Genomic DNA, 27,896 nt, shown 5'->3' with positions numbered 1-27,896 from the left:
TGTTGCTTTTGTTGATTAATGAATAAAGCTGTTTGGGCCAATGGCTTAGCAGAGTAAAGCCAGGCAGTAAATCAGGAGAGAGAGAGGAGGAGGAGGAGTCAAAGAGATGCCATGTAGCTGGTGAAGGAAAAAGACACTGGAAAACCTTACAGGGAAGCCACAGCCTCATGGTAGTACATAAATGAATAGAAATGGGTTAATTTAAGATATAAGAACTAGCTAGGAAAATGCCTGAACTATTGGCCAAATAGTGTTGTAATTAATATAGTTTCTGTGTAAATATTCGGGTCTGGATGGCTGGGGAACAAACACGCAGTCTCCATTTACACAGATGTTTTGTCAATTGGGAAAAATAAAAAACTAAAACCTTGTAATACACTATCTAGTAGGCAGATACCCATACTCCTAAATTAACTGGGGTTGGAGGCTATTTCTTTACCTAAAATGAGCCTTTCGATGACCTCCAGTCTTCTCAAATTCCTAAAACATAGGTTGAAATAGCATCCTTAAAAACCTCCTTCACATCATTAACCAACCCTACTGCTGGAACTGTCACTCTGAGCATGCAGCAAGATAAACGTAATACTTCAGTGGGCAATAAATTCTGTGTGATCAGGAGTAAACTGTATTCCAGAAAAAGATGATAAAAAGTATGGAGGAGTGGGGATAAGGTGGGATGGATATGGGAGGGATCAGGAGAAAATATGATCAAAATACACTGTATAAAATTTTCAAAAAATTTTTTTAAAGTAAACTAGCCTGAAGCCAGGTGGGTAGGCCAAATCTATAATCCCAGCATTCACGGGAAGTGGGTACAGCAAGGGCACTAGTTCAAGGTCAGCTTCAGCCACAAAACAAGTTTGAAGCCAGCCTGAGCTACAGGCCTAACTAAAAAAGAGCAAAAATGGCATATTTTCCTCTGCCTTCCTGTCGTGACTTGTTACTTCCAAGAAAGTTTCAGAAATTCACTACAGACAAGAGCACAGACACTGAGAGGCACCGATCACTGCTGCGGTAGGAGGGGCTGAGCCACTGGCAGCCAAACTAACATTTTCACTATGATTCAGAAGAGAACTCCACAGAGAGAAAAATATGAAACACTTCCAAAAGATAAAATTTGAAGCTCTAATGGGCAGGAAGATGTTTCAAGAGTTCTCTATCTAAAACAGGTTCCGTGACTTCCTAAGGTCACCCCCTACTTTACAGAAGACTGGTGTTCCGTCTTCTAAGGAATCTTTTACCTGGATGGCTACAGGGATAATAAAACTAGATACAAGAACAGAAAGTAGGCCAGTCATGGTGGTGCACACCTTTAATCTCAGCGTTTGGGAGAAAGAGGCAGGCAGGGCTCTGTGAGTTTGAGGCCAATCTGGTCTACATAGTTCCGAAACAGCCAGAGATATGCAGTGAGACCCTATCTCAAAAAGACAAAACAACAACAACAAATATATGTAGTACATATAATTCTATATTTTTTGTCAAATTGGGAACCATATATATTGAAAATATATATAGATATTCTGAAAAAATATTAATATTCTAGAATCTTCATTCACTGGTTCCCATTTTAAAACATTTTTTTTGTTTTGTAAAGCAAATGTCATAATAGTTTGTGGTTTTTTTAAGGTTTCAAAATTATAGCACTTCTGTATTTAGGAGTTCTTACTCTGATACCAACTTCTTTCAAAGACCCAAGGATCCACCTTCTGTATCAAACCATGTACACAGACACCATGTACAAAGCTTCTGAGAGCATATTATTTCAAAAAGAATATATAATATACACAAACTACAAGGGAATCCTTGTTTCTTTTTTTCGGGTTTTTTTTGGGGGTTTTTTGTTTTTTGTTTTTTTTTGCCAAAATTCCAGTCTGGTTTCTTTTTCCTTATCTCCTGCTCATTCCCGACATGCATTTCCCTAATTCCTCTAATCTATGCTTCCTGTGGGAACTGAAAGGCCATTTCTTTCATTTCACTGTAAAGGAAACACATTTAACCTTCCTAACACTGGCACTGTGGGATGAAAAATCCTTGGCTGTGGGTCATCCTGTGCAGTGTAGGCGTGTCCAGCGGCACCCTGGCCTCCACCCTCCAGACGCCAGCAATGTTAGCTCTGACCACTCAAGTGTCCATGTTCCTGCAGGTATAGGAGGTAACATTGCCTCCAATTAAAAGCCACCAAGAATACCAGGTGTGGTGGTTAAAGTCTTTAATCCCAGCACTCAGGAGGCAGAGGCAGGCAGATCTCTGTGAGTCTGAGGCCAACCTCCTCTACAGAGAGAGTTCCAGGACAGCCAGGGCAACACAGTCAGAACCTGTCTCAAAAGTTTTTTACAAATTAAAATTAAAACGCTAAACACCAGGCAGAGGTGGGGTACAGTTCACAATAAAAGTAAAAATTTTCAATGCAATGCCCATCAAAATCACAGCAAAATTTTTCAAAGACCTCTAAAGAATGGTATTCAACTTCATTTGGAAAAGCAAAAAACCCAGGATAGCCAAAACAATCCTGGGCAATAAAAGAACTTCTGGAGGCATCACAATCCCTGACTTCAAACTCTACAACAGAGCTACAGTACTGAAAACAGCCTGGTATTGGCATAAGAACAGACAGGAGGACCAAAGGAACCGAATAGAAGACCCGGATATCAATCCACACATCTTCGAACACTTGATCTTTGATAAAGAAGCAAAAAATATCAAATAAAAAAGAAAGCATTTTTAACAAGTGCTGGCATAACTGGATATCAACATGTAGAAGAATGAAAATAGACACGTATCTATCACCATGCACAAAACTCAAGTCCAAGTGGATCAAAGCCCTCAACATAAAGCCAGTCACACTGAACCTTATAGAAGAGAAAGTGGGAAGTACTTTTGAACACATTGTCACAGGGAACCACTTCCTAAACATAACCCCAGCAGCACAGACACTGGGAGAAACAGTTAATAAATGGGACCTTTTGAAACTGAAAAGCTTCTGTAAAGCAAAGGACATGGTCAATAAGACAAAATGACAACCTACAGAATGGGAAAAGATCTTCACTAACCCCATATCAGACAGAAGTCTGATCTCTAAAATATACAAAGAACTCAAGAAATTGGACACCAAAAGATCACATAATCCAATAAAAAAAAAATGGAGTACGGACCTAAACAGAGAACTCTCAACAGAGGAATCTAAAATGTCTGAAAGACACTTAAGGAAATGTTCAACACCCTTAGCCATCAGAGAAATGCAAATCAAAACAACTCTGAGATTCCATCTTACACCTGTAAGAATGGCCAAGATCAAAAACACTGATGACAACTTATGCTGGAGAGGTTGTGGGGTAAAGGGAACACTCCTGCATTGCTGGTGGGAATGCAAGCTGGTACAATCCCTTTGGATGTCAGTGTGGCGATTTCTCAAAAAATTAGGAAACAACCTTCCTCAAGACCCAGTAATACCACTTTTGGGTATATATCCAAAGGATGCTCAATTGTACCACAACGACATGTGCTCAACTATGTTCACGGCAGCTTTGTTTGTCATAGCCAGAACCTGGAAACAACCTAATCGATCGAAAAATGGATAAGAAAAATGTGGTACATTTACACAATGGAGTACTACACAGCAGAAAAAAATAACGACAACTTGAATTTTGCAGGAAAATGGATGGAGCTAGAAAACATCATTTTGGGTGAGGTAACCCAGACACAGAAAGACAATTATCACATGTACTCACTCATAGGTGGTTTTTAAACATAAAGCAAAGAAAGCCAGCCTACAAACCACAATCCCAGAGAGCTTAGACAACAGTGAGGACACTAAGAGAGACTTACATAGATCTAATCTACATGGGAAGTAGAAAGTAGAAAAAGACAAGATCTCCTGAGTAATTGGGAGCATGGGGACCTTGGGGAAGGATTGAAGGGAGGAGGGGAAAGGCAGGGACAGGAGCAGAGAAAAATGTAGAGCTCAATAAATATCAATAAAATAAAATTTAAAAAAAAGAATGGCTAGGCAAGAAATTTTAGTAGGCTTATCAGTCCCGCCCCTAACTAGTGACAGGTAAGCCAAATAAATAAATAAATCATAAAAGTAAAAATCTTAATATACTCTGGGGTATACAAACTTTGATATTAGAATCTACAGAATAAGCACACTATTGAAAATAAGGACACTAAGGGACATGAACTGAAGAAAAAGTTGAATGAGAAACGTAGGCTGGAGACTTAGGGCGTGAGTTCTTGCCGCCTCTGACTCAGGATTCTCGAGCATTTCTGAGGAAGTAGAAGCAACTGTGGTAGAAAAAAAAAAATCTTCCAAAGAATTCTACCTAATTACAAGACAAACAAACGGGTCTGAGGAACCACGGAGAGCCTTTTTCTTCTCACCTTCCTGCTTATTACCTAAACAAATAGCCACCTTTGTGTGCTCCCTCTGTAAAAGATAAACCTCCACGTTCAGGCTGAGTGAGATAATCTGTTGTCTCAAGGACTCCTGAAGGGAAATGACTGTAATTAAATCTACCTGCTAGTCACAAGCCTATCCCAAATCAATGTGTTTCGGCTACTATGTCCTTCAAGAGCACATTCCACTGCGTTTCTGCTGCTGTGTTCTACACTGGTACCTGTCTTAAGACGTGTGCTTCTTTATCTGCCTGTCTTTAAAGAGAGATAGGTACCTATTCAAAATGAGAATGGTCATTCTGGGTTTTATCTCAAAGATCCTATCCCCAAATAAGAAAACAAAATGTTATTTTTGTCTTGAAGTACCCCATTGGGAAAAACTCCAATCATTTAGAAAATGTAATGCTCTTAAGAATTTAAGGCCCTCAAAAAAGGAATTTAAATTGCTGAAACCAAAGCAGCTACTTCCTACCCAGATACTGCAAGCACTCAATAAAATGTACCCTCAGTCAACAGCCTCCTGTGATCCTTACACACACACACACACACACACACACACACAGGCTTGCACACGCGCGCGCGCGCCTCTTCTGACAACTAACATCTCTTCCACAACTGTGCAGGGCCCTCAAACATACTTACCAGCAACACCAAATCCCCCTCTTCAAACAAGGGTTGGAAATTTTAGGTCAAGAATGTGATTGTGACAAGTCTCTGTGGCACAGAGGTTCATAAGGAGGAAGTGGGCTCTGCCTGCCAGGGCATACTGAAAGTAAAGGGTAGTCATGCTGAGGCAGATAAACCAGGAAAAAACTCTCATTCCAAGAACAATGTATCGAAGGAAACAAAACATTTGGAAGTGGAGTTTGTAGGACTGTCCTACAATACAACAAGTTTTGTAGAGAAGCTTTGTTTTTAAATTATTGTAAAATCTAGCAGTAAGTTAAGATGAAGGAAAACAAACCCAATCAGGGCTGCATAGTCCAAAACGGACCACTAGCTCTTCCGGGGACAGAGACAGGGAGATCTCTACAAGTCAAGAGCCAGCCAGGGGTATAAAAAGAAACCCTGTCTCAAAAAAACAAAGGGAGGGAGGGAGGGGAAAGGAAAGAGACAGGTGTGAAGACTGAACATGAATTTCTCAGGCTAGCTCCCTTTTTTGGTCTTTTTTTAATAATATTAATCTTGGGAGTTGGCACACAAAGAAGCAAGTTTCATCTTGGCATCCTCGTAAATGTCATTACAGTTTGTTCTCATCCATTCCCCTCCACCTTACTCACTCCTGAAAGATATGCCATGGGACAGGAAATTGGGAGAGGACAGGGAAACAGGAGGTGAGACTGGGAGGGGCTAGAGGGCAAAATGGGGCTGAGTATATTCAAAACACTGAAAGAAATTCTTGAAAATTAAAGACGCTACAATGTCCCACATATTTCTCCCATATGTGAAATCTAGGTTAATACATCTATGTACATACAAGACATATTACACATCTGTGACATGAAGGTTGAAGGAAACTATGGTAGGGAGACCATGAGAAGACAAGGAGTCAGAAGGTAAAATGAAAAAAACGCACAATGATAAGCATGCATGAAACTGTCATGACGAAACCCATTGTTTTATATACTAATTTTAAGAATTATTTTTTTTAAATCTGCTTGACATCTGAAAATGAGCTTGGCATGAACCTCAGTTCCAGCTATTACATCTACTTCACTTTCCAATTATTTGGTGTGAGCAAGCTTTCAAACGGCTTCTTCAGGACACCAGAGTTTCTAAAAGAAATCGAGGTTAGTCTACATGTTGTATTCAGTACATTACATATAAAAAAAAATGCTGGGCGGTGGTGGTGCATGCCTTCAATCCCAGGACTTGGGAGGCAGAGGCAGGAGGATCTCTGTTTGAGGCCAGCAAAGTAATTCCACTAAAATCAGGAACAAGACAAGGTTGTCTACTCTCTCCATACCTATTCAATATAGTATTTGAAGTCTTAACTAAATCAATGGTCTACAGAGTGAGTTCCAGAACAGCCAGAGATACAAAGAGAAACCCTGTCATTGAGCTGTTACACAGAAAAACCCTGTCTCAGGGAAAAAAGAAACTGAGAAGCTTCATACACATCTGATTTCCTTATATCTGTTGGCCCCAAGTTTTTTGTTGTTGCTGTTGTTGTTTTTCTTAATTATTTGAATCCACTGTTTAAATCCTCATGGGCACAATGTTGCCAAAACCAGTTAGAAATCCTTAGCTCTCAACATAACTAGTGTGTGAATGTTTCGGTTCAGTTCATGTTTTAAACATCCTGTATTCCAAAAACTCAGCTGATTTGGGAGATTGTTCACTTCAGGAAACTCGAGTTGACTCACTGCACTCAGTGCCAGCACCTCAAATCTTGGCTCCAGCTCTCTGGCCTCTCCCTCCTAGAATCCATCCTCCATTGTGTTCTCAATGTTTTAGCTGAAATCTGACTGCCACGTGCCTTAAAATCCGTCACTTCGCAGACCAGTGTGCAGGGTGGGTGTGACTCCTTAACTTGCCACACTTGGTATCTGCCTCCCTCCACTTTCCCTTCCCCAGCTCACTTTCACACATTCACACTTCCCTTGTCTCCTCACAGGGTATTCTCTTTCACACCCACTTACCCTTGGGGGAAAGAAAAAAATCCTACATTTATAATGGATCCCTCCCTCTAACTTGACATTTGCTCACCAGTTTAGCTCAGTTCAAAAATCACTTTCTAAAAAAAAAAAAAAAAATTCAACATCTCTCATATACCTTAATACACATGGCCACATTTTGGCCCTCCAAAAGCATCAGAGATGATGTTTCCTCGGAGTCTGATAAATGTTGTATAAGTGAGCAGCCGGTCCACTGCAGCCACAATTGAAGAACATAAGGATATTCCATTCATTTTTACACACATGTGTAATAATAAACATACACACGAACTGAAAATACAGTCTGATTTATACTGACAAACACACGAAGTTAGAGATTACTAAGCATTCAGACCCTTTCCTATCGATAGTGTGAATCATCAGAACCGATCTGGCCCAGCGTCCGAGTCAGATATTTTCAGTATTTTAAACGCAGCAGAAAGCAAACTTGATTTAAAAGAGAAAGCCAAAGAGAAGAAACAATGTAATTAGTCTGGTGAAGGTCAGCGCTCCTGCACTCCAATCTTCACTCATCACCTTTGAAGGCAAGAATTTGGAAAAACCTTCCGTTGTCCAGCGCATTCCCCGCGCTAGTAGAAATAACTCAGCCATGCAAACAATAATCTAATACAAAAGATAAAATAAATAACTTATTTCCAGAAAGAAACTAATGTGTTGATGGTGTGTTTCTACTCCCATTTCATCATCTCCAGTATAAATATCTTACATATTTACGGGAAGTTTCACAATTCAAACGTATTGGTCGACAGGCATTTCTTTCCGATAATCGCCTGGGTTAAACGGAGCAGTGATTCTTTGTCCAGATTTAGAAAGACTAACAACGGGCTCTAGAAATGTAGCTTTTCGTTTATCCTTTTTTCTAAAAAGTATTCTTACTCAACAAAAAACGGCCCAAGGAAAACCCGCCTTCTCCTCCATCAGAATCTCCGCGGACCTACTACTGGTGAGTCCGCTAAGACCACGACCGTCAAATCTCAAATTCTGATAGGACTGAAGCTAAAGTTCCAATTCCCAGCCCAGGGCCAGTGACAGCCACTCCACCCGCAAGCGCTAGCCGTAGCCCGGGGAGCGGCGAGCGCACGGCCAAGGGGCAGCCGGCCGCCGGGTCAGCACTGTCAGGGTCGCCGGGAGCTTGGGGTCCGTCCACCCACCTCGCAGCCCGCACCACCGGCCACTCGGGAGCGCCCAGCCCGGGACGCGCTTGCTCCCGGAACACCGTCCCTCCGACACCCACCTGGCCGCCCGGCATCGAGGACCGGGCCCAGCAGGCCACACGCCAACAGCCACCTTAGTCGCAGAAAGGCAGGGGGCGAGAGAGAGCGCGGCCCCATAGCGAGGGCTTCTGCAGGTTCAGCTCAACGCGCGGCCACCGCCTCCGCCCCTTCGGTCATCCTTGCAACCTCGCGGGGGCCCCCAGGGGCTGGCGGGGCGCGCGCCCACGGCGAGCACGCGCGCGGCACTGACGCAGCCCCCCCTCCCGCCCGCTCCGGCACTCCTCCCTCCCCTCTCAACCACGCTCGCTCCGGACGTAAGGAAAATACAGTCTGCGGTGAGACGGTGGCCTGCTCCACGCCGGCGGCTCCCGATCGTGCCTGTCTGTCCCGCCCCTCCGCCCGCGCAGCCGGTCCGGGAGAGCGTAGGGGTGGCTGGAGGGCAGGGTTAGGAGGAGCCCCGCCCCTCCGTGCAGCGAAGAGCGGAGGGTCCACTGGAGGGCGGGGTTAGGAGGAGCCCCGCCCCCCGTACAGCGAAGAGCGGAGCGTCGGCTAGAAGGCGGGGCGAAGTTTCACGCCTTTTCCCTCCTCTGGAGGCCCCTGATTGGCCGCAGCGGCGGGGCAGGACGTCGAGCTGCGCACCGGTTGGCTGTGTGTCGGCGAACTGCGCGCCGACGCAGAGGCCTGACAGCGCGGGTCTTGGGTCGGTCGTGGCGGCCTGGCTTTGTTTTTAGGCCAGGTCTCTAGGACCGGCCCGGGAAGATGGTGCTGGGGAGTTGCCCTGTGAGTTACCTACTGCTGTGCGGCCAGGCGGCCTTGCTGCTGGGGAACCTGCTGCTGCTGCACTGTGTCTCTCGGAGCCACTCGTTTAATGCCACGGCCGAAGTGGATCTCACACCCTCAGGTTCCGCTCACCCGGAGGGTTCCGCAGCCCCGAGCTGGGAATACAGCGACCCCCAGTCTCCGGTCATCCTTTGCTCTTACCTGTAAGCTTACGGGGTCGTGGGGGCATTCCTAGCGGGGATCGGGCCCGGCTGGGTGGGAAGACTGCTTCCACCTGGGGGAGGTGATTCCGGGATACCCTGCCTCTCGACTCCCCTGCCGCGAAAAGTCTGGGAAAGATTGGTGTAGGCTGTAGAACCTTTCCACTTCCTGCACCCTTTCTCCTGCCTTGGTTACAAGATGAGTTCAAGGCCAGCCAGCCAACAAGCCTGGATAATTTGGCTCAAAATTTTAAAAAGAAATGTAAAGGGCTGGAGATGTAGCGCAATGGTAAATAGTATCTCTAGCGTGTGTAAGTCCCAGTGCAGGAAGGGGACGGTGTAGAAGAAAGGAAAATAACTAGGTGTGCGTTTGCATAGCAGTTGGGTAAAGGGGGCTGACGATGGTCTTAATGATTTGCAGACCCGACGAGTTTGTAGATTGTGATGCCCCAGTGGATCACGTTGGAAATGCAACTGCGTCCCAAGAGCTTGGTTATGGTTGTCTCAAGGTGAGGTTTTTGTTTGTTGTACGTTCGCTCTTCGTGGGAAACATGGCTGAGTGCTGTCACAGAAGACCATCAGGGCATACAAAGAGACTTTTTTTTAAGAACTCCATCCGTATAACTATTGCTGGAGATGTCCAGCGTGACCAAGGTTTGGTGGCTGAATAGCACATTTGCTTTTGTCAGGAGCTAACAATCACTGTGCCCAAGCCACCCAGATGCAAAACCCAACCTGTATCGGTGCCTTTCGCCACTGAAATGAACAAATTGAAGCTAAAATGTCACCTGACCTTTCAAAGCATGTCTTCCCTTTAAAAGATCGAGGGAAAGGGGCTGTGCACCTTGGAACGGTGATGCTGAACTGGGTTTTCTTGGTTACACGCGCACTTGGAACAAGTTGCTCGTGCAGGTGATGACAGGCGGGTAGCCCCGCCCTTAGGAAGTGGCTGGGGTCTGACAGTAATGTTTTTGTGTGAGGATAAAGCATTCCAGAGAAGACTTTGGTAGCTTTGGTAGCAGTGGCCTCTCAGCCTGGAGAGAAGTCAGTGAAAAATGAATGAAACTTATGCCCTGGCCATGCTGAAGTACGCATGGGCAGCCCGTATATAGCGGTTCTGTTGAACTTGCCCATAAAAAAGACTCAGTATCCTTAAAGTGGTTGTACCTAGTTGGTCTCTCAAAACCCATTGAATTTTGGTTTGTTTTGATTTTAGTTTTGTTGTGGTTTTGGGTTGTCTGTTTTGTTTTGGAGAGACAGTCTCACTCTGTAGCCCAAGCTAGCCCGAAATTCATGATCCCACTGCTCGAGCCTCCTGGTGCTAGGATACAGGTACGCATCACCGAGCTCAGCCCGCACCTAAGAGGTTCGTGTACCTTGCAGTACCGACTCAACACTGTTACAATGCAGGGTTCAACCTGGTGTTGAGTTACGAGGAAAGCATTGTTTTACTACCTCAGACCCAAAGGAATAAACGCTATAATACCATAACCAGGGGGACAAATCCTAATTGAACTGTATGTAGAGAAATATTTTAAAGACATTGAAATTTCACTTTATTGGTAATTGGTAAAAAACCTAACTAACATTGCATAGAGGTAACTTAATTTTGATTATTTTAATTAAAAGCTGAATGTATCCTGTCACAAGATTGAAACTCTTCCCCCAGCCAGTAGCCCTTAAGGACAGGCAGGACTCAGGAGGCTGGGAAGTGAGCATCCTTGTCTCCAGTCTCACTTTGAGGAACACAGGGGAAGGGTGGGAAAGCAGCAGGGCACGGGTAAGACTGTGTGACTCTGCTCTCTCCATCGGAGCTGAATTGAGCACAGGACAAGACCTGGGTTCTGACCGCTTGGGCTCAAACTTAAACTTATACTGGTAGGGATAGACTCAGAAACCATGCGCAGCCCAAGTGAAGTCCTCAGGTGACAGTCTATATTATTTTTAATACTGTTCATTTACAGTAAATCTACAACAGCTGTCTTGGTATGCATTGACATCTCAGTTCCCATTCTAAAAATGCTTCACTGTGTTCCTGTAAATACAAGATAACCAAACCATTGTGTACATCTCTGCAGTTAAGGTTTGTTGTTTTTTATCCTGAAGAAGCCAGTCATGGAAGAGCAAGGTTTATTTAAAGCAGTATACAGTTTAGACTGGACTAAGTCACTTGAGGTCATCATTGCACACTTAGACTGGACTAAGTCACTTGGGGTCCTCACTGCACACTTAGACTGGACTAAGTCACTTGAGGTCCTCACCACATTTTGTGCTTTTGGGAGTTTTGCTGAGTCGTGCTAGAATTATTAACAGTACTGAAGCAGCTTTTACTAGTGAATATGCACGTGTGTTTGTGTTCCTTTCTCCACAGTTTGGGGGTCAGGCCTACAGTGATGTGGAGCATACTGCAGTCCAGTGCAGAGCCCTGGATGGAATTGAGTGCGCCGGCCCCCGGACCTTTCTACGAGAGAATAAGCCTTGTATAAAGTAAGTTCTACTGTCATTGTTGTACTGCGTGTGTGGTGCTGGGATGTGAACCCAGTACACCTTCTAAGCAAGTGTTCCGCTAATGAACTACACCCCTAGCTCCAACTGTTACTTTGAAACGGGGTAATGGAGGTGCCAGCTGATGGGACTTTTTCTTTGAAGTTTTAAAGAATGTCCGTGCTTCCTCCTGTGTGCGGCCCGCTGACTGAAGCAGTGTGATTGCAACAGCTAGGAGCAGAAGTTGTGGGTTTTGAGTCTTTCCGTCTGCCCCCTCATCCCAGGTTGCAGGCCCTGGGCCAGACAGTGTAGCTTCAGAACTCCCAACCGGCAACCAGCCCGTGAAATCTGCTTTAAGACTTCTGCAACAAGGTTTTGCAAAGAAATTCAGGGGTTCCTCAGCTGAAATCACCTGATCCTAAAGAAATGTGAAGTAAATTCTCCCAAGAGATACAGACCCTGCTTAGACTGTTAGCTCATGCAAGAAGCCTTAGTGATGTGTAGTGACATTAGCACCTGCAACCACGTAAAGATTGGTCAGATAAAAGGAGCTCAAGGAAAGAGTGCTTCCTTTAGAAAAGAATTCAGGAAGCCAGCAGAGCCACAGGCCCCCAGACCCTCAGCTACCACAGTCTGTGATGCACTAGGCTAGTCCAACTCTGTGTGTGTGTGTGTGTGTGTGTGTTCGTGGGGGTGGTGGCTAGGTTTGCACTTGTTGACTGCAGGGCCTGTGAAGACCAAAAGAGGGCATCTGGTCCAGGTGCTTGTGAGCCACCTGATGTCACTGATGGAAGCCAAACCTGGCTCCTCTTCGAGAGAGCAGCAAAAGTGTTCTTAACCACTGGGCCATCTCTCCAGGCCCCTTTCTGTTTTTAAAGTCCTTTCCTATCTTAGCAAGTGCTTTTTTGAGATCCTAGAGCAACTAGAGATAGGGAAGCACTCACAAGAGTCTGTTATACGACAGTTAACCTTTTTTATGTCTCTGGAGAGACTATCCATTCCAAGACTGGAAAATTCAGTGTTAGCAAAGGACCTAGTCAGCATGTCCTAAATATGCCAACTCATGCCCTGAGCCATCTAGTGCTTGTCTTACCCAGGAGACTACTTCTTTACCTTAATCATCCCAGGTCATGTGTCAAGCCACTAGGGCCCACACTAAATGTAGCTTAAAGCTTCTGGTTATTCAAGTAGCCAATCCTAAATTGCTGATCTGTCCTGCCTTGGCTTTCCTGCAACACCCCCAACAAAGATTGCAACCTGGACCTACCCCTTCCTCCTATCCTGACCACCACGTTCTCCTTCCCGTGTGGCCCAGTAGGGTGGTAGCCCTGCCTCCTCTCTAGGACCCATGAATGTAATAAGCTATCTGTTTGACTTCCCCCCCGAGGCTTTTTTGTGTCTCCCTCCCCCCCCCCCCAGTAGCCACACCTTACTGAATGTGTCAAGAGAACCGAAGCAGGGTAAGAGGCCCCTGCAGCACAGCCAACAGCTGCTACGCTTTCTTAGGGTCCCGTCAGTTGTCATGAGGCAGACATCTCCTCCCTCCATGCAGGTACACCGGACACTACTTTATAACCACGCTGCTCTACTCCTTCTTCCTGGGATGTTTTGGCGTCGACCGGTTCTGTTTGGGGCACACTGGAACAGCCGTCGGGAAGCTGCTGACCCTGGGAGGACTCGGGATCTGGTGGTTTGTCGACCTGATTTTGCTCATCACTGGAGGCCTGATGCCCAGTGATGGCAGCAACTGGTGTACTGTATACTAAAGCTGCTGATGTCCTGCTGGCAAGGAGAAAAGTGCTTGGCTGCCCGCCTACTTATTACAAACTCCAAATCCTCCTCAGGGCAACACTGTCCTCTTTAGAAGTTCAGACTGAATTTTTCAGTCCAAACCTTACCTTGCAGACCAGAAATGGCCAGCAGTGTCGTGGGAGTCCAGTCCTCCCTTTCTTCATGTACAAACTAGCAAACTAATGACTTCTCCCACAGATCCTCTTAAGTGCTCCATTTCTGTGTGGCTGGATCATGAGTCATGTGGAGCAGGGGGACCCAACAGGATAAACGAAGTGCATGTTTATCCATGCACAGCCTTTCGTTACCCTGAATTTCTAACCACAGGTCAGAAACTGTGCCAATGAGACATCTCCAGATGACATAGAAAAGACTGTGGATTTAATACACACCAACATTCTGACTCTGTGAATTTTAATTACAGAATAAAGTGTTAAAACCTCATCTGCTGTGTGTTTCCAATGGAGAATGAAGCTCAAAACCTGCCTTTTGCTGAAAGGTGAACATTAGAAATGAAAGCTGTGGCCCGAGTGTACAGGGTCTTCCTGCAGCCTGCCTGCTCTAGTCGTCGCTCGGCCGGTGCTCATCACAGTGCAAATGCCACTGCCCTGACTCTGGGCTGCTGGAGTGTTCTAGAGACAGTAATTTCTTCATTCCAATTATGTTCTGAAATCCAACAATGGCAGACATGTATGAGTTAACAGATTAGTATTTTCCCATTTTAATCAGCCTTTAAAATATGGGCCCCATATATTTAAAGTGATTTAAAAAGACTGTATAGGCTAGAGCACGTTTCATTTGTGGCACTTGGGAGATAGAGGCAGGCAGACCTGCGAGTTAGAGGACAGCCTGGTCGACATAGTGAGACCATGTCTTTAAAAAGAAAAGGATTCTATACGAGTAACTAACGGCTTTCCTGCATGATCAGGTGAGAAAAAAATGAGAAACGCATACCCTTAGAAAGAAAAGTGTATGCCTGCTTAGAGGATACTGACTGCTGGGGACAAGTCCGGATGTCTGAGGGGAGAGAGGAGGAAACGCTCTTGCCCACACAAGCGTGACAGTAAAAGTTTTCAGGGTACCACAGTGTTAGAGCCAGCCAAGCTTCTGCAGTCCCGAGTCACTGGGAAGAAAAGCGTTCTGAATGATAGGCAGCTTTCAAAATCTAAGTTGAAAAGAGACATTAAATATAACGTAACTGGCAGGTCAGACCAAGAGCCGGCTCCTCAACTAGCCATGGGTTCTAGAAAGAGCAGAGCTACTCCACCTTCATTCCCATAATAACTGACATCAAGACCAGCAGAGTTCAGGTGAAATTGGTCCTGGAAACAGAATCATTTTGTAGAATTCTTAGAAGTTTCTGCCTCAGCATCCTTGATTAATGTCACTGTTCTCACGTTATTAAAGATTGCAACTGTAAAAACTTTGGAAACATCACACTGACCTTAACCCTGCTTACAGCGATAGCAATTGGAAGAGTCAGTTCATAGTCTCTACACACTACGGTTGTATTTTTAGGTTAATTGTGAAGAAACTAGACCTTAAAAATACACAAATGAAGCTTCACATAGACTTTAAGGAGATCCAGGGGTGCAATATAGATATATAGATTTTTTTTTTTAATTCTGGAAGGCTCGATGGTGAATGCTCACCTAATGTGCACTGGTCCCTGGGTTTGACCCTGCACCCTCCCAAGTCTGGAAGACAGTAACTAAAAATAGTTTGCCCAGAATAAACTATTTAAGCCCTGAGTCGGCCCTACCACCGCTCACTGTGTAAAATGTCTGAGTGTTTGTAAGCTCCGTTAAAAGGAAGAACCTACATATAAGTCTACAAATGATTCAAAACAACTATTTTAATGGAAGAAGTTTTCTCGAAATACTGGAGGACCAAAATTGCTAAAATGGTCATTTTGAGACTAATATTCCTGTGTTATAACCTGATATCAGTTTCAGTGTGTCTTGTAATTGATGACTTTTCTACCCACAATCCCTGGCCAAGAATGGGATACAACTTGGGAAACTGAGTATACGAAGGATTACTTAAAATGTGGTTGCCTTTTTACTCCAGATTCAGACTCTTACTCTTTGGTAGGTAGATTGTACGTATGTGTGACATAGGCTGTGGCTATACAGGGGGTTACCAAAGTCTCCTGTCACGATTCACTTTGGAACTGCCTGTTTTCCAGTTGTTTTCTGTCTTCCAGTTTTACCAGACCATCATGCTGCTTCCACTTAGCTTCGAAGATTTTTGCAACAGAGGAACATCCTCAACCTCAAGATCCCTGTATGTGTGTCTGTGTGTCTGTGTGTGTGTACAAACGTGCATTCATGCATTCAAACCATCCATTTTTCTTGACATCCCAAAGCCCTGCCACCTTTCTCACTTCTTCAATACTAACCATGTACTATAACTGATTTTACTAGCCAGTTTTTCGGAGTAAGATACTTAATTAATTATTTCAGGTGTGACTGTCAGAAACAAGGTCTGACTTCCTCGGCGCACAGTGATGGAGAGAAAGTCATTGTCCTTAACAGCTTCGATGACATCAGTTGTGGTGGTGACAGGTTGCCCATTTATGCTGACAATTACGTCATGGTCTCTCAACCCCGAGCTGAGAAAGAAAGAGGAAAGATGATAAAACCGGGCCGTTGTGGTGCACACCCTTAATCCCAGCCCTCAGGAGGCAGGGGCAGGCAGATCTCTGAGTTCGAGGCCAGCCTGGTCTACAGAGCTAGTTCCAGAACGGCCAGGGCTGCATAGAGATTGATGAAGGCAGAAGAAGAGTTCTACTCATTCCCATTTGGGGGGTGTAGTCTGTCTGTCTGTCTGATTCCCTCCCCTACTCCCACACACACACACACTGCCCCATTATTTTGCTGCTCTTTAGACATAAACCAAGAAGGTAGGACTAGCCTGAATCCCTCCAGCTGTGAGGGCTGCTGGCCTGTGTGTCATGAAGCCAACTAGAGGATGATGATCCTGTGTTTCCTATACTAAGACCCTGTGAGAATTCTGGGAGGAGCTGAGTCCTCGCATCCATCGGACCTTCCTTGGAATGGACAGTTCAGCTTCTGATTTCTCTTCCCCTCTGCCCTATGTTCACTGCAAACATTACCGAATCCACTAGCAAGACTGCCAAAGCCCAGTGTTTTTCCCCCGGGAAGCTGTGCTCTGATGAGCCTGGCTGGACAGCCCATCCCATGGTTTCTGGAACTGGAGCACGATGAGCTGCTGTGTGTCCCAGATGTTCTGCTTCCAGTACACCAATCGCCACTCAAGCCTCCAAGTCCAGATGTTTACAGCTCTGACTTGGAGCTGTCGTTCTATTCAGTCATCACACTGACCTCACATGGGATATATATATCATAGACTGCAGTTCCAAAAGCAAAGTGCAAAAAACGTGGACAGGCTGGTTGGGTGTGTAAAGGTAAGAATGGGGGGGGGGGGCGGAAGACATCAAATTAAATGGCTCCAGAAGATGCTGTTTAAAAAATAAAAACAAGACTCAAGAAAAAAATGACGCTGGGCACACGCCTTTAATCCCAGCACTTGGGAGGTAGTGGCAGGCAGATCTCTGTGAGTTCGAGGCCAGCCTGGTCTACAAGAGCTAGTTCCAGGACAGGCTCCAAAGCTGCAGAGAAACCCTGTCTCCAAAAACCAAAAAGAAAAAATGACAGTGTGAGCAGATTACCAAGATATGTGGAGTTTCAAAGCTATAAGGAGCTTAGGGTATAGCTTAGGGTACAGGCTATGTTTAGCATGTACTTGGCCCTTAGTTCCTTGGCCTGCATGAAGGGGGCGGGGTGCAGAGGGGCACTGGGGTATGAAGAGAAGGAAGGGCAAAGCTCCAGGCAAGGAATCTGTAGGAACAAGGACAGCAGCTGACTCAGCAGTCGTGAGCAGGGACACGGGGCAAGGAGGAAGCAGTGCTGTGGCTGTCCACTGAATACGAGGAACTTAGCCCACAAAGGATAAGTGGCCTCTTCCTGGGTCTCAACCTCCGAGAGATTAAACTGAGATTTGCTCCTGTGTCTTTCAGACTTGAAAATCCATCTTCTGGCCACTAAGTCAACTCTGCCTCTTGGAAAGGCTGAGTAACTACAAAGTCAGGACTGTAGAGGAAGCCAGGGTGCACACCTCCTCTCTGGACTCTGTGTAACTCAACACAGCTGCTTCCTCTTAAAAACAAGGACTATGTCATAAGGCTCCAACAACTGTGTAAGAACACTTTGGTTCCTCGGATGTAATAAATGCCTCCTAAGTGCCAGCTGCTGTTTGTAATTATTAGTAGTTATTAAATATAAGCAGTTGAAAGCCAGCAAGGATGGATGCTGGGCTGTCGAGAGACTGACAGCAGTGATTCTCACCTCGACATGCGTGTAACTACCCACCTGGGAATCCTGTTTAAAATGAATACTCTCCGGGGGAGGGAGGCTAGTGGGAGAGCAGGTGTTTAGCCCACACAAGACCCTGGGTGTGAACTCCAGAAAACAAGAAATAATAGAGTTTAATAGAGTTCAGGAGAGTTTGGGAGAGAGGAAGGAAGAGGGACAGAGAAAGGTTCATCTTACACAGTGTGCACAGCTAACTTGGGAAGTCAGGACAAGAGAATTGAGAGTTCAAGACTAGCACGGAGATGGGATGGGGGGAGTCTGTGTCAGGATGGGGGGCTCAGGCCTGCCTTTCTGTCTGGCTACGGCTGATGCCGCCACTGTTGGTTGGCACACCACACTTTGAGAACAACTTAAAGAGCTGAGAGTAGTTCTCTGGCTTTGGATCAGAAGTTAAAATAAGGAGTTAGAGCAAGGGCACGGCAGGGTGGGGACCCGGAGAGTCTAGAAAAGCTTAGGACACGCCAAGTCTAGCAGTGTGAGACCTGACACTTGATGCCAAGCTGCTGGTACCTTGAATTCTTCCAGCTCTAACAGTGTTGCCAACGTCTAAACAGACTACTGAGCCCTTGAAAAGCAAACAGTGAGCGCTACTAAAGGAAGGGCAGAGCCCAGGAGAGCAACATTTGCCGAAGAAGCTGCCTCTCCCTGCCTAAATATTCTAAAGCAAAGCTGGAAACAGCTGCTAAACCTTCCGCGGGGCTGTTTGATCTAGCAGCACAGGTGTCAGCCCCAGCCGTTTGCACTGCCATTCGGTCCTCAGAGAACCCTGAATCCTTCCCGTTCTTTTCTCTTCCTTTTCTCCCCCCACCCCCACTGTCAGCCGTTCCACAAGAACACCCAGCTACACAACCATCACTGAGATGCAGAGGACCCAACTCAGACCCCTTCAGTCTCCGTGAGCCCCTATGAGCCATGCTTAGCTGGTTAATCCTTCCCATTCGCATTAACTACTAATTACTGAAGTGTTGAAATCATTTGTTTATCCTTAGTTTGTGGTTATTAATACTAACTGGGACATCATAGCCCATGCCTATAATCCTTGCATTCAGGAGGCAGAAGCAAGAGGAGTACAAATTTCAAGCTAGCTTGGGCTACACAGTGAAGCCATGTCTCAAAAATTCAATAAGAGCTTGGAAAGACTCAGAGTAAAGTACTTGCCACACAGCATGAGGAAGGTTTGGACCCCCAGCACACGTATTTTTAAAAACTGCTGGACACAGTGGCACATGCCTGAGATCCCAACACTGAGGAGGCAGAGACAAGCGATCCCTAGAACTCTGGGGACAACCAGCACAGCTATATTGGGGGGTTCCAGATTCACAGAGAAACCCTGCTTCAAAGCATTAGATGGGAGTAGCTGAAGGAAACACTCAGCATCTACCTCTGCCTTCCACACACGCACATGTGCACATACACATGAAAACAAACACCGAATTCTAAAATTAATGTAGAAGTCATTAATAACATAAAACTTAGTTATTCAGTAATAACCTGTAATATTGAAAGAATATGTTTAGGAGCTGGTATACAGCTTAACTTACCTGGAAAAAAAGGAGAGGGGTTTAATTTGGTAATTGCTTTTTGTTGTTGTTTTGTTTTGCTTTTTGTGGTTTTTTTGTTTTTACTTTTTTTGCTTTTTTTGTTTTTGTGGTTGTTGTTTTTGAGACAGGGTTTCTTCTAGCTTTTTTAGAACCTATCCTGGAAGTCGCTCTGAAGAACAGGCTAGCCTCAAACTCATGGAGATCTACCTGTCTCTGCCTCCTAAGTACCGGGATTAAAGGCTTGTGCCACCACCACCACCAGGCAAATTTGGTAATTTCTTAAAAAATTAATTTTAACCTAGACTGCGACCCCTATCAGCTCTGCTCAATATAAATGTAATGGAAGCCACGCTTTAAATTTTAGAGTAGTCAACTTTTTTAAAAAGTCAGATAAAGTTGCCTTTAATAGCACATCTTATTTAATGCCATAAATCTAAAATTTTGTCATCCTAACACAAAATAAAAATTGTGAAGTTTTGACAAATATTTTGCACTTTTCTGTACGTCTTTGCCATCCACATAAAATAGTACACACCCACCCAGTCTTCCCCTATGCTCTGATAGCTCATGCAATGCCATAAATAACACAAAATACAGTCCTGAAAATGAAAAAGAAAATAAGAAAATGGTTTGCCTTGTTTCTGGTGTTTTGTTGTTTTCCTTTACATCAACTAAAAATACAATTTTAAATTGTGTTACTGAGTCACACTGGGCAGCTCTCAGGAGCTCAGTGTGCAGTGTGTATAGGCCATGACCAGGATGCTAGTGCTCCAAGCTTAGCATGATGCCTGCCTAGAAACAACACGAGAGGCTGGGCAAAGGCCTCCTCACTTACCTTGCAGCGGCCGTTCCTTGAATCACTTCATAGACAAAAACTCCAGAGCTCACATCAGGGAAATCCGGATCTTGCCTCTTCATTTCTTGTAGGAGGCTGGGAACAGTACAATGGTTAGCAAACACAACGAGCCCCTGGGGCCTGGGAAAAGACTTGCATGATCAGAAGGTACACAGCCTATGACTTTCCCCATCTCTTCAGCTGGAGACCCGCAGGCACCCAGGCAAATCCCACCCAGCCAATCACAAGCCACCCCTGGTGTATGCTGGCCCCTCCCCCAGGCCAAGGCTTTGGACATGATGTAACCCAGAATGAAAGACAGTGGTGCTGGCAGTGGGAGACACAGCCCTACAACAGAGCCTGTGGTAACAAGGGTCCCCTTGTTGCTATCCAAATACTTTTGTTTTCTTGGTAAGATTGCCAAGTGATGACATGTTTACCTAGTTACCCAGTGCTTACTTTAGAGTGAGGGGCAACATTCGAAGACCCAGGTATTTCTTCTGTGAAGGGGCCTTTCCTGGAAAGGAAGGTCATGACGTATGAGGCACAACAGGGCTTATTTCCATTTGGCACAGCTTAAGAGACACCTAGATCCCAGACTCTCCTGTTAGCCTTGTACATCCTCTGCTTCAGAGAGCAGCTGTGGTCAACACAGACACATCTTCACTCAGTGGGTTTGTTTCTAAACTGTACAATACCAGCATTTCCATGATGTCTCACATTAACATTGTGCTTAGTGCCCCAATATGATTACCCGACTCCCGTTATGGATCTGACACCCGCTACCTCAACCCCATAAAGAAGTCAGGCCTCCAAAAGTGGGAGTGCACATGAAAAACAGAGGAGCCAAATCCCCCCAACTTCCTTCACCTTTCAACTGGCGCTCGTGATAGTCAGCCAGGAACTGTCTGATCCGATCCGAGGGAATCGCAAAGGAGATTCCTGCCGTCACCTTCAGGGTGTTTATGCCAATCACATCGCCATCCTGGCAAGAAAGGGGAAAGTTGAAGTTAAATCAGGATGCTCTGCGCACCCGAACAATGTAACATCAGGACCAGCAGAGGAGAGTAAAACTAATCTCACAGGGTCAAAACAAGGGGATGAGGGAGAATCCACTTCTTCATTGTGGAGAACAGATGTCCTCTTCCCAGGCAATTCGCATGCCCGGGGAAGGAAGTGGCTTCACATATACAAGTTACATTTTGTCACTTCAAAAAGCCAAGGCTACTGTGGGATATGTATCATTCTCATGTTAGTAAATGACACTCATTTTTAAAGATGAGCTACAGTTTACATTTTGATACAAATAAGAACACAAGATACTAAAATAGCATGAACCTCCCAAATCCTAGCACCTGCAAGGTGGAAGCAGAAAGATTAGAGTTCAAGGTCATCTGCAGCTACCTATTGAGTTCCAGGCCAAATGGGGCTACAGGAGACCCTGTCTCAAACAAAACAAACAAACAAAAAAAACCCAACAAAACCCACAAGATGCATTTGCCCCTTAATTACTTAAAGGAAGCTAAAAATAAACAAGAAAAGTCAAAAAATGTTCAATTGCTACAAATTAGCAATACTTCAGTAGACCTGTTCATCAGAAACCAGTTGCCCTCCCTGAAGCAGGGTCAGCTGAAGCTGGCACTGGGAAGCAGAAAACACTCTCCTGCCGGCGCCCTTAGCCATTCTTAGCCATTGCTAGGCAACAAGAGCAACAGAAAGGTATTTGTATTAAAATACAAATGGGAACTCAACAATTCTGGAGTATGGCCTGCAATTCTATATTCCATCCCTGCTCTACGTAGACGCTGTATAATTGGAAGATGGGCACAGTGCTACGAGGAGGAATCGCTGTGTTGGCCAACACTGTAGCCAAGTGGCAGAGTGCTTGCCCAGCGTGCATCCCAGGCCTGGGTTCCAGCCCAGAGCTAAGGTGGGGGAGGATGCTTGAAAAGGAAGTAGCAGCTGGAGGAGAAGCCTGAGCCTAGGAGTACTGTACTCGTGCAGGTGAGCAAGCAGAAGCTTCAGCATCACCAGTAGAGGCACTGGTTCAATTAGGAATAAACCACAAACCAGGCAGTGGTGATGCACGCCTTTAATCCCAGCACTCGGGAGGAAAGTGGGTCTCTGTGAGTTCGAGGCCAGCCTGGTCTCAAGACCAAGTTCCAGGACAGTCAGGACTACACAGAGAAACCCTGTCATGAAAAGGAAGCATACATCAAAGATTAAAACACACAGCAGAACAACAGATTCTGGGTATGGCTTTTCTGTCGTCTGTGAGCAGGCAGAAGATTAAAAACCTGGATAGACTGTACCATCCAGTCAGCATTATCAGATGAGGGATCGTTCACATGTAAAAGAACTGTGATCTCAAGGGTGTACAAGTCATAGCACAATTGGTCTTCTGATAGAAGCCAGAGCTTAATCTCCTGGGCTTTTTAGTAACCATCCAATGGCAACAGAAAGCATGTAAAAGAGGAAAACTTTGAAATAAGCTGTAGCCAGGGCCCTGGTGGTGCTTTTGGTGAGATGAGAGCAGACACCAGGAGGATAAATCCCTCACAGTCTCCAAAGTTTTCCCTAACTAACCATTTCCTTAAGACCCAAGAATAAAAAGCATCATTGCTTAATCTCCCCATGAGAGTGGTACCCAAGTCCGCATCATGGATTTTGAAACACATTTAAAGTTAGGAAGGAAAATAAGCAAGGAAAGCGGCCACTTACCAAGTTCACCAGTGGGCCCCCAGAATTCCCGTGCTGAAGACAAGTCGAGAAAGCCACCAGTTAGCAAACATACATTTCTCCTCATCATTTATACAGAGTTCCTAATGAGTTTTACCAGAGCCGCCTGTTTCCCAAGGCAGCCAAGATCATGCCTGTCACCCTCCCAATCCTAAAGTCAGTGTGGGTACAGAGCAAAGCAAAAGGACCCCACACGGTATCACAGAAGTGACCTCTGCGACAAGCCCCAAGGGTAGATGCCCGTTATATCAAACATTGGGCTCTAGCAACAGGACATTCCAGCCCTCCCTTAGAGATGTCCTCTGAGAATGCTCAAAAGACCAAAAGGAAACAAGATCACTCTAAAGTTTTCTTCTGACTCTATTCTAGCAATACCTTCTGGGCTGAGAACAGACTCCCGGTGACTTACATTAATGATGGCATCTGTCTGGATATAGTCTATGTCTGAATCCTTCAGTCCCAGCTCTTTGCCACCTCTCTGTGTGGTGCTGACAATCCCAGCAGTCACCGTGTCCTGCAGAGAAAATGGGCTGCCCAAAGCCACCACGAACTCTCCAGCCCGGAGGTCGGATGATCTCCCCAGCAGCAACACAGGAAGGTCAGTCTGCACATAGGGGCAAGGGACAAAGAAAGGAAAGATGGAGGAGAAGAGCACAGTCAACCAGTACCTGCTGGCAGGTGACACCAGAGAAAACATACACAGAGAGTGAAGCCCTTGGCTAGGCCTCCTTTCACGAGGCCCCCAGCTTGGGTTTCCTGTTCCCCATGACTGAACACCTGACTTTGAACTTGGCCTTCTCATCCCTCTGGTCTGATGGCAGTGACAGATCAAAAAGACTGGAGCCAGGCTAGGTGGGCTGACCCTTGGACTTGACTAAGCTTATAAAGCACTATGGGTGGGCCAGGAATCAAGTCAGGGGTTGGGCAAATATTGATGGATGGTTTGCGAGATCTCCCCGTTCCCACCAGCATGAGTTCTGCAGAGGGCTAACTACCCTAGACCTCAGGTTAGAATAGGCCTGTTAGCCCAAGCGGGCCTGAAGACCTTGAAGCCTGAGAGTCAGGTAGGAGCCCAAGTGGAAAGCAACATGTGTAGTGTGGAGCTGTGGGCTGTGTTCCTGCCGCCCCAGCTCCTGGTCGCCTGGCTAGCTTATGCCCCAAAATAACAACACACAAACTGTATTCTTTTAAACACTGCTTGGCCCATTTCTATTAAGGTGTGTAGCACCATGAGGTGCACTTACCAGGAAGATTCTAGCCTACGTCCATCCTGGGTCGGAGCTTCATCGCATCTGGCCTGGCGATGAGCTGCATTGCGTCTGTCTCTGAGAGGAGCTGCCCTGCATCTGAGCTCACTTCCTCTTCCTCCCAGCATTCTGTTCTGTTTACTCCACCCACCTATGTTCTAACCTATGAGGGCCAAGCAGTTTCTTTATTTTTAACCAATGACCTTCCTCCATCAAACGCGGAGGGCATCTCCCCTGGGCTTTGTGCTGGCCACCCAGGTGCCTTGAAGGTTAAGAAGGTAAAGCTGCAACCAAATCTCCCAAGAATCCCAGAACCTGGAAGCTCTGCAGAGAGAAACTGGAACAACCTGCCAAGCCAAGCTGCTGAAGCCGAGGTAGCTAATACTGGGGTACACCCAGGCATTCTCTTTGGAAAGGTTCAAGCAGACAATCATCTGTTGCTTTGAAGCTCTGTAACCCAGTCTCAGAGGTGTGTGAGCTGCAGTCCCTGCTGCAGAGTAGGCAGAGGAAACAGATAAAATAAGAGCCTCAAGAGGGAGGTGAAGCAGAGACCCTAGTACAGGGGTACAGGCCCACGTGAGAAAGGAAATGAATATCAAGTATTGAGCCGGAACCTGGAGAGTTTGCCACTGCAGTTGGAAAATCTACCTTGCAAGAGCAGCCTTGGCTGCAGGGGGATGCAGTCCAGCCTTGCTCTGTAGCCCTTGCCACAAGGGCAAACAATCTAGCATTGTTCCCAAAGGAAGGAGCATGAAGCTGCAGGGTCCCTTTCCTGGGGGGTAGGGCGAGCTGTGTCCTTTCCTCTGTACCCAGTCCAGTTGGTGCCCCAGGGGTAGGAGTCCACACTTCACTCTCTGTTCTACTCTGCCATCCCTTTTCCCTGACCCTTTCCTCCCACCCCTGTGCCCACTCTGGGTTCTCCAGACTGAGTTACCTGCCCTGCCCAGGGATGGGGGTGGAGCAAAGGAGGTAAGCCAAAAGAACCTGGAGTCTGTACCACAGCAGCTTTGGGGATTAGGTTCTTCATTTACTGAGGAGAGATTGGAAACACAGCAGGTAGGGGGAAGGGGGCAGGAGTGTAAGGGATGGGCATTGAGGGAATGTGAGGTTTCAGTGAAGCTCTAGGTTTCCTTTTCTAGTTCTTCCCCCCCTTTGGCTTTTTAAGACAGGGTTTCTCTGTAGCTTTGGAGCCTGTCCTGGATCTAGCTCTTGTAAACCAGGCTGGCCTCAAACTCACAGAGATCCACCTGCCTCTGCCTCCTGAATGCTGGGATTAAAGGCGTGCACCACCACTGCCCAGCTGAAGCTCTAGATTTTAATCTCTACATCACTCATGACTTTGTTCTTTAAAAAGAAGAAGCCTGGGACACCATGGTTTAGGAAAGGGCGGGGGGGTAGTGGGGACACACGTACCCTACATACAGAGAAAAGGCATAGTAAAGGAATTTAAAAGAAAATAAATATCAGCAAATAAACTGTGAAATTCGCACAGGTGAAGACTCCGATTTAGCTCCCGACTACTCACTTTCGGCTCAATCTTAATCAGCGCAAGGTCCAGTTTATGGTCGATGTCTTTGACAGTGGCTTCATAGCGGGCCCCACTCTGGAGTTCTACCTGGATCTTCTGATGGTTGGTGAGGACGTGAGCATTGGTGACGATGAGTCCATCCTCAGACACTATGAACCCAGAGCCACTGGAGGCAGGGATTTCCTGGTTGGTGAGAGGTGACCTGCACCGGAACAAGGCAATAGATGAACTAAGGGCAGGGACTGGGGAATCCAGACATTGCTTGTTAGACCCAGGAAACATCGCATTTATCAACCAGAGCCCCGGGAGTTTTCTCAAGCTTTATCCCTTTCCCTATTTTCATCCTGAGTCACATGTAGCATGTCCTGGCCATCTCTTCTGAGCACAAATCAGAACCCGGTCCCAAGACCCTGCTTCCTCCTTCAAATGGAGCCAGAGTGACAACCTGTGGGATATCTGCTGAGAACAGACCAAACCTGGTGCTAACACTACAAAGACTCACACCGCTGTCACAGTGTCAAAACTCTAGCTCTTAGTTTCCACTGTCAACTGGTGTCGTGAAACAGAACAAATTAAGTTTCTGTCGATCCGGGTTTTCCTTGCACACAAGCGGTGGCTAAGGCTAAACAGAGAGCAGCAAATGCTGACTAGCTCCGACAGTAAGCCTTAAGCTTTGCTTGTGGAGTATGGGGGGGGGGGAGAAACAGCCACCAACTTGCACGGGTGAAACTTGGATTTAGAAGCCAGAATCCTCACGCTTGGCCTTTTGCGCTTTAGCGAAATAACTCTTAATAATTTTTCTTCGGGTACTGGGCAGGAACCTGAGGTTTCCCCGCCTGCTTCGCACGAGCTCCACGGCCCAGCTATATCCCAGCCAACTCTTTGAACCTGGATTTTCTCACAGCAGATTTTTTTTTTTAATGATCAGATAATGCGCAGCCATCAGGTGGGGTAGTTGACCCTCCGTGTGACCTTTACCTGCGGAATAATTGCAAGTGAACCACAGATGGCGCCACCTTCTCCACCACCGCTGCGATAAAGTTAAACTTCCTCCTGAGCCGCCCTGCACTCCTGGTCCCTGTGAATAAACGGTCCATGGTGAGGGCAGGCATTGCTCCCTGGAAGCAGATGTCACATCTCAAAATCCTTCAGCATCTCTCCGTCCCCTTGCCTACGCAGGTTCTCTAGACTAGCAGATGGAAGGACCCAGACTGTCATACCAAAGGGGAAAAAGGAGGAAAAAAAAATCCCGGTGAAAACGAGTAGAGACCACATTATCCAGGCAAGAACACCAGAAATAACCACAACAGGTTGAATCCCTGAAGCTGGCGAAGGAGAGCAGACCCGGCGAGCCAGCGCGCAAACTCAAGAGCAACCACTTTATCTTCTTAGGAAAACTCAGAAGTATGAGGAGGTGGGGAGCGGCTGGGATGTCCCGCACCTCTCTTACCTGGGTCCCCGCAGCCTCCTTTCTGCACGGGCACTGCCGGGGGCAAGCCCCGTTGTCGCGCGGCTCTGTTCTCCTTACGCAGCGCGCACAAGCTGGGGTAGGTGCGCCCATCGCTGCCGCACACCTCCGCGCCCTCCACGCCCTCCACGCAGCCGCAGATGCCCAGCCATGCGCCCCCGACAGGCTCCCGGGAGAACGGGGCACCGCAGCGCAGCCCCGAGACGCACGGCCGGCCCCGGGTCCCGCCACACTCCTGACCCTCTCCCGCAGCGCACACACGGCAGCAGCCGCAGCGGTCGGGCACGGGCGCGGTGCCAGTCGAGCAGGTGGGCAGTGGCGGGCAACGTGTGACATCGCAGACCTCGGGACAGGGCATCGAGACTCTGGACCTTCTGGCCTCCACCCAAGGAACAGGCAGCAGCAACCACAGCAGGAGAAACTGTGCCCACACAGTCCAGAGCGCCTGGGAGCTCATCCTGTTCCTTGCCCTCTTGGATTTCACTTTCCAGTTACTCCACTCAGGATTCACAACTGGCCTAAAATAAGCAACACGTTTTCCTGGCCTCGGTGCCGCCTCTGCCAGCCTCCAGACTTTTTAAAGGACAGCGTCTGGCTCA

The 27,896-nt window shown here is 46.6% G+C and overlaps 3 protein-coding genes across 5 annotated transcripts in view; 1 reads left to right on the top strand and 2 right to left on the bottom strand.

Annotated features, from left to right (window-relative positions):
- Adam9 (ADAM metallopeptidase domain 9) overlaps positions 1-8,553 on the bottom strand; it is a 58,049-nt gene extending 49,496 nt beyond the window's left edge. For 2 of the 3 annotated variants that reach the window (XM_057752795.1, XM_057752796.1), the window contains exon 1: positions 8,308-8,553. In XM_057752795.1, the coding sequence (XP_057608778.1) occupies positions 8,308-8,404 (97 nt within the window). In that variant the 5' untranslated portion in view covers positions 8,405-8,553. The remainder of the gene's footprint in view (positions 1-8,307) is intronic. The other variant, XM_057752797.1, reaches the window with a different exon arrangement.
- A 365-nt stretch (positions 8,554-8,918) lies between these two features.
- Positions 8,919-13,694, top strand: Tm2d2 (TM2 domain containing 2). Its single transcript, XM_057752694.1, has 4 exons — positions 8,919-9,270; positions 9,689-9,776; positions 11,639-11,754; positions 13,304-13,694. Exons 1-4 carry the CDS (start codon positions 9,047-9,049, stop codon positions 13,515-13,517), a joined length of 642 nt encoding a protein of 213 aa, XP_057608677.1. The 5' UTR covers positions 8,919-9,046; the 3' UTR covers positions 13,518-13,694.
- A 285-nt stretch (positions 13,695-13,979) lies between these two features.
- Positions 13,980-27,812, bottom strand: Htra4 (HtrA serine peptidase 4). Its single transcript, XM_057752693.1, has 10 exons — positions 27,280-27,812; positions 26,808-26,907; positions 25,827-26,031; positions 23,464-23,658; positions 23,037-23,069; positions 21,186-21,300; positions 20,775-20,832; positions 20,316-20,411; positions 15,944-16,156; positions 13,980-14,208 (listed from the first exon to the last, which is right to left on the bottom strand). The coding sequence occupies exons 1-9, from the start codon at positions 27,752-27,754 to the stop codon at positions 15,991-15,993; spliced, it is 1,443 nt and encodes a 480-aa protein (XP_057608676.1). The 5' UTR covers positions 27,755-27,812; the 3' UTR covers positions 13,980-14,208; positions 15,944-15,990.
- Between the last annotated feature and the right edge of the window lie 84 nt (positions 27,813-27,896).

Source organism: Chionomys nivalis, chromosome 20 (assembly GCF_950005125.1).
Source record: "Chionomys nivalis chromosome 20, mChiNiv1.1, whole genome shotgun sequence".
Lineage (NCBI taxonomy): Eukaryota > Metazoa > Chordata > Mammalia > Rodentia > Cricetidae > Chionomys > Chionomys nivalis.
The sequence above is the reverse complement of the archived record's forward strand: the minus strand, read 5'-3'. Positions and strand labels throughout refer to the sequence as shown.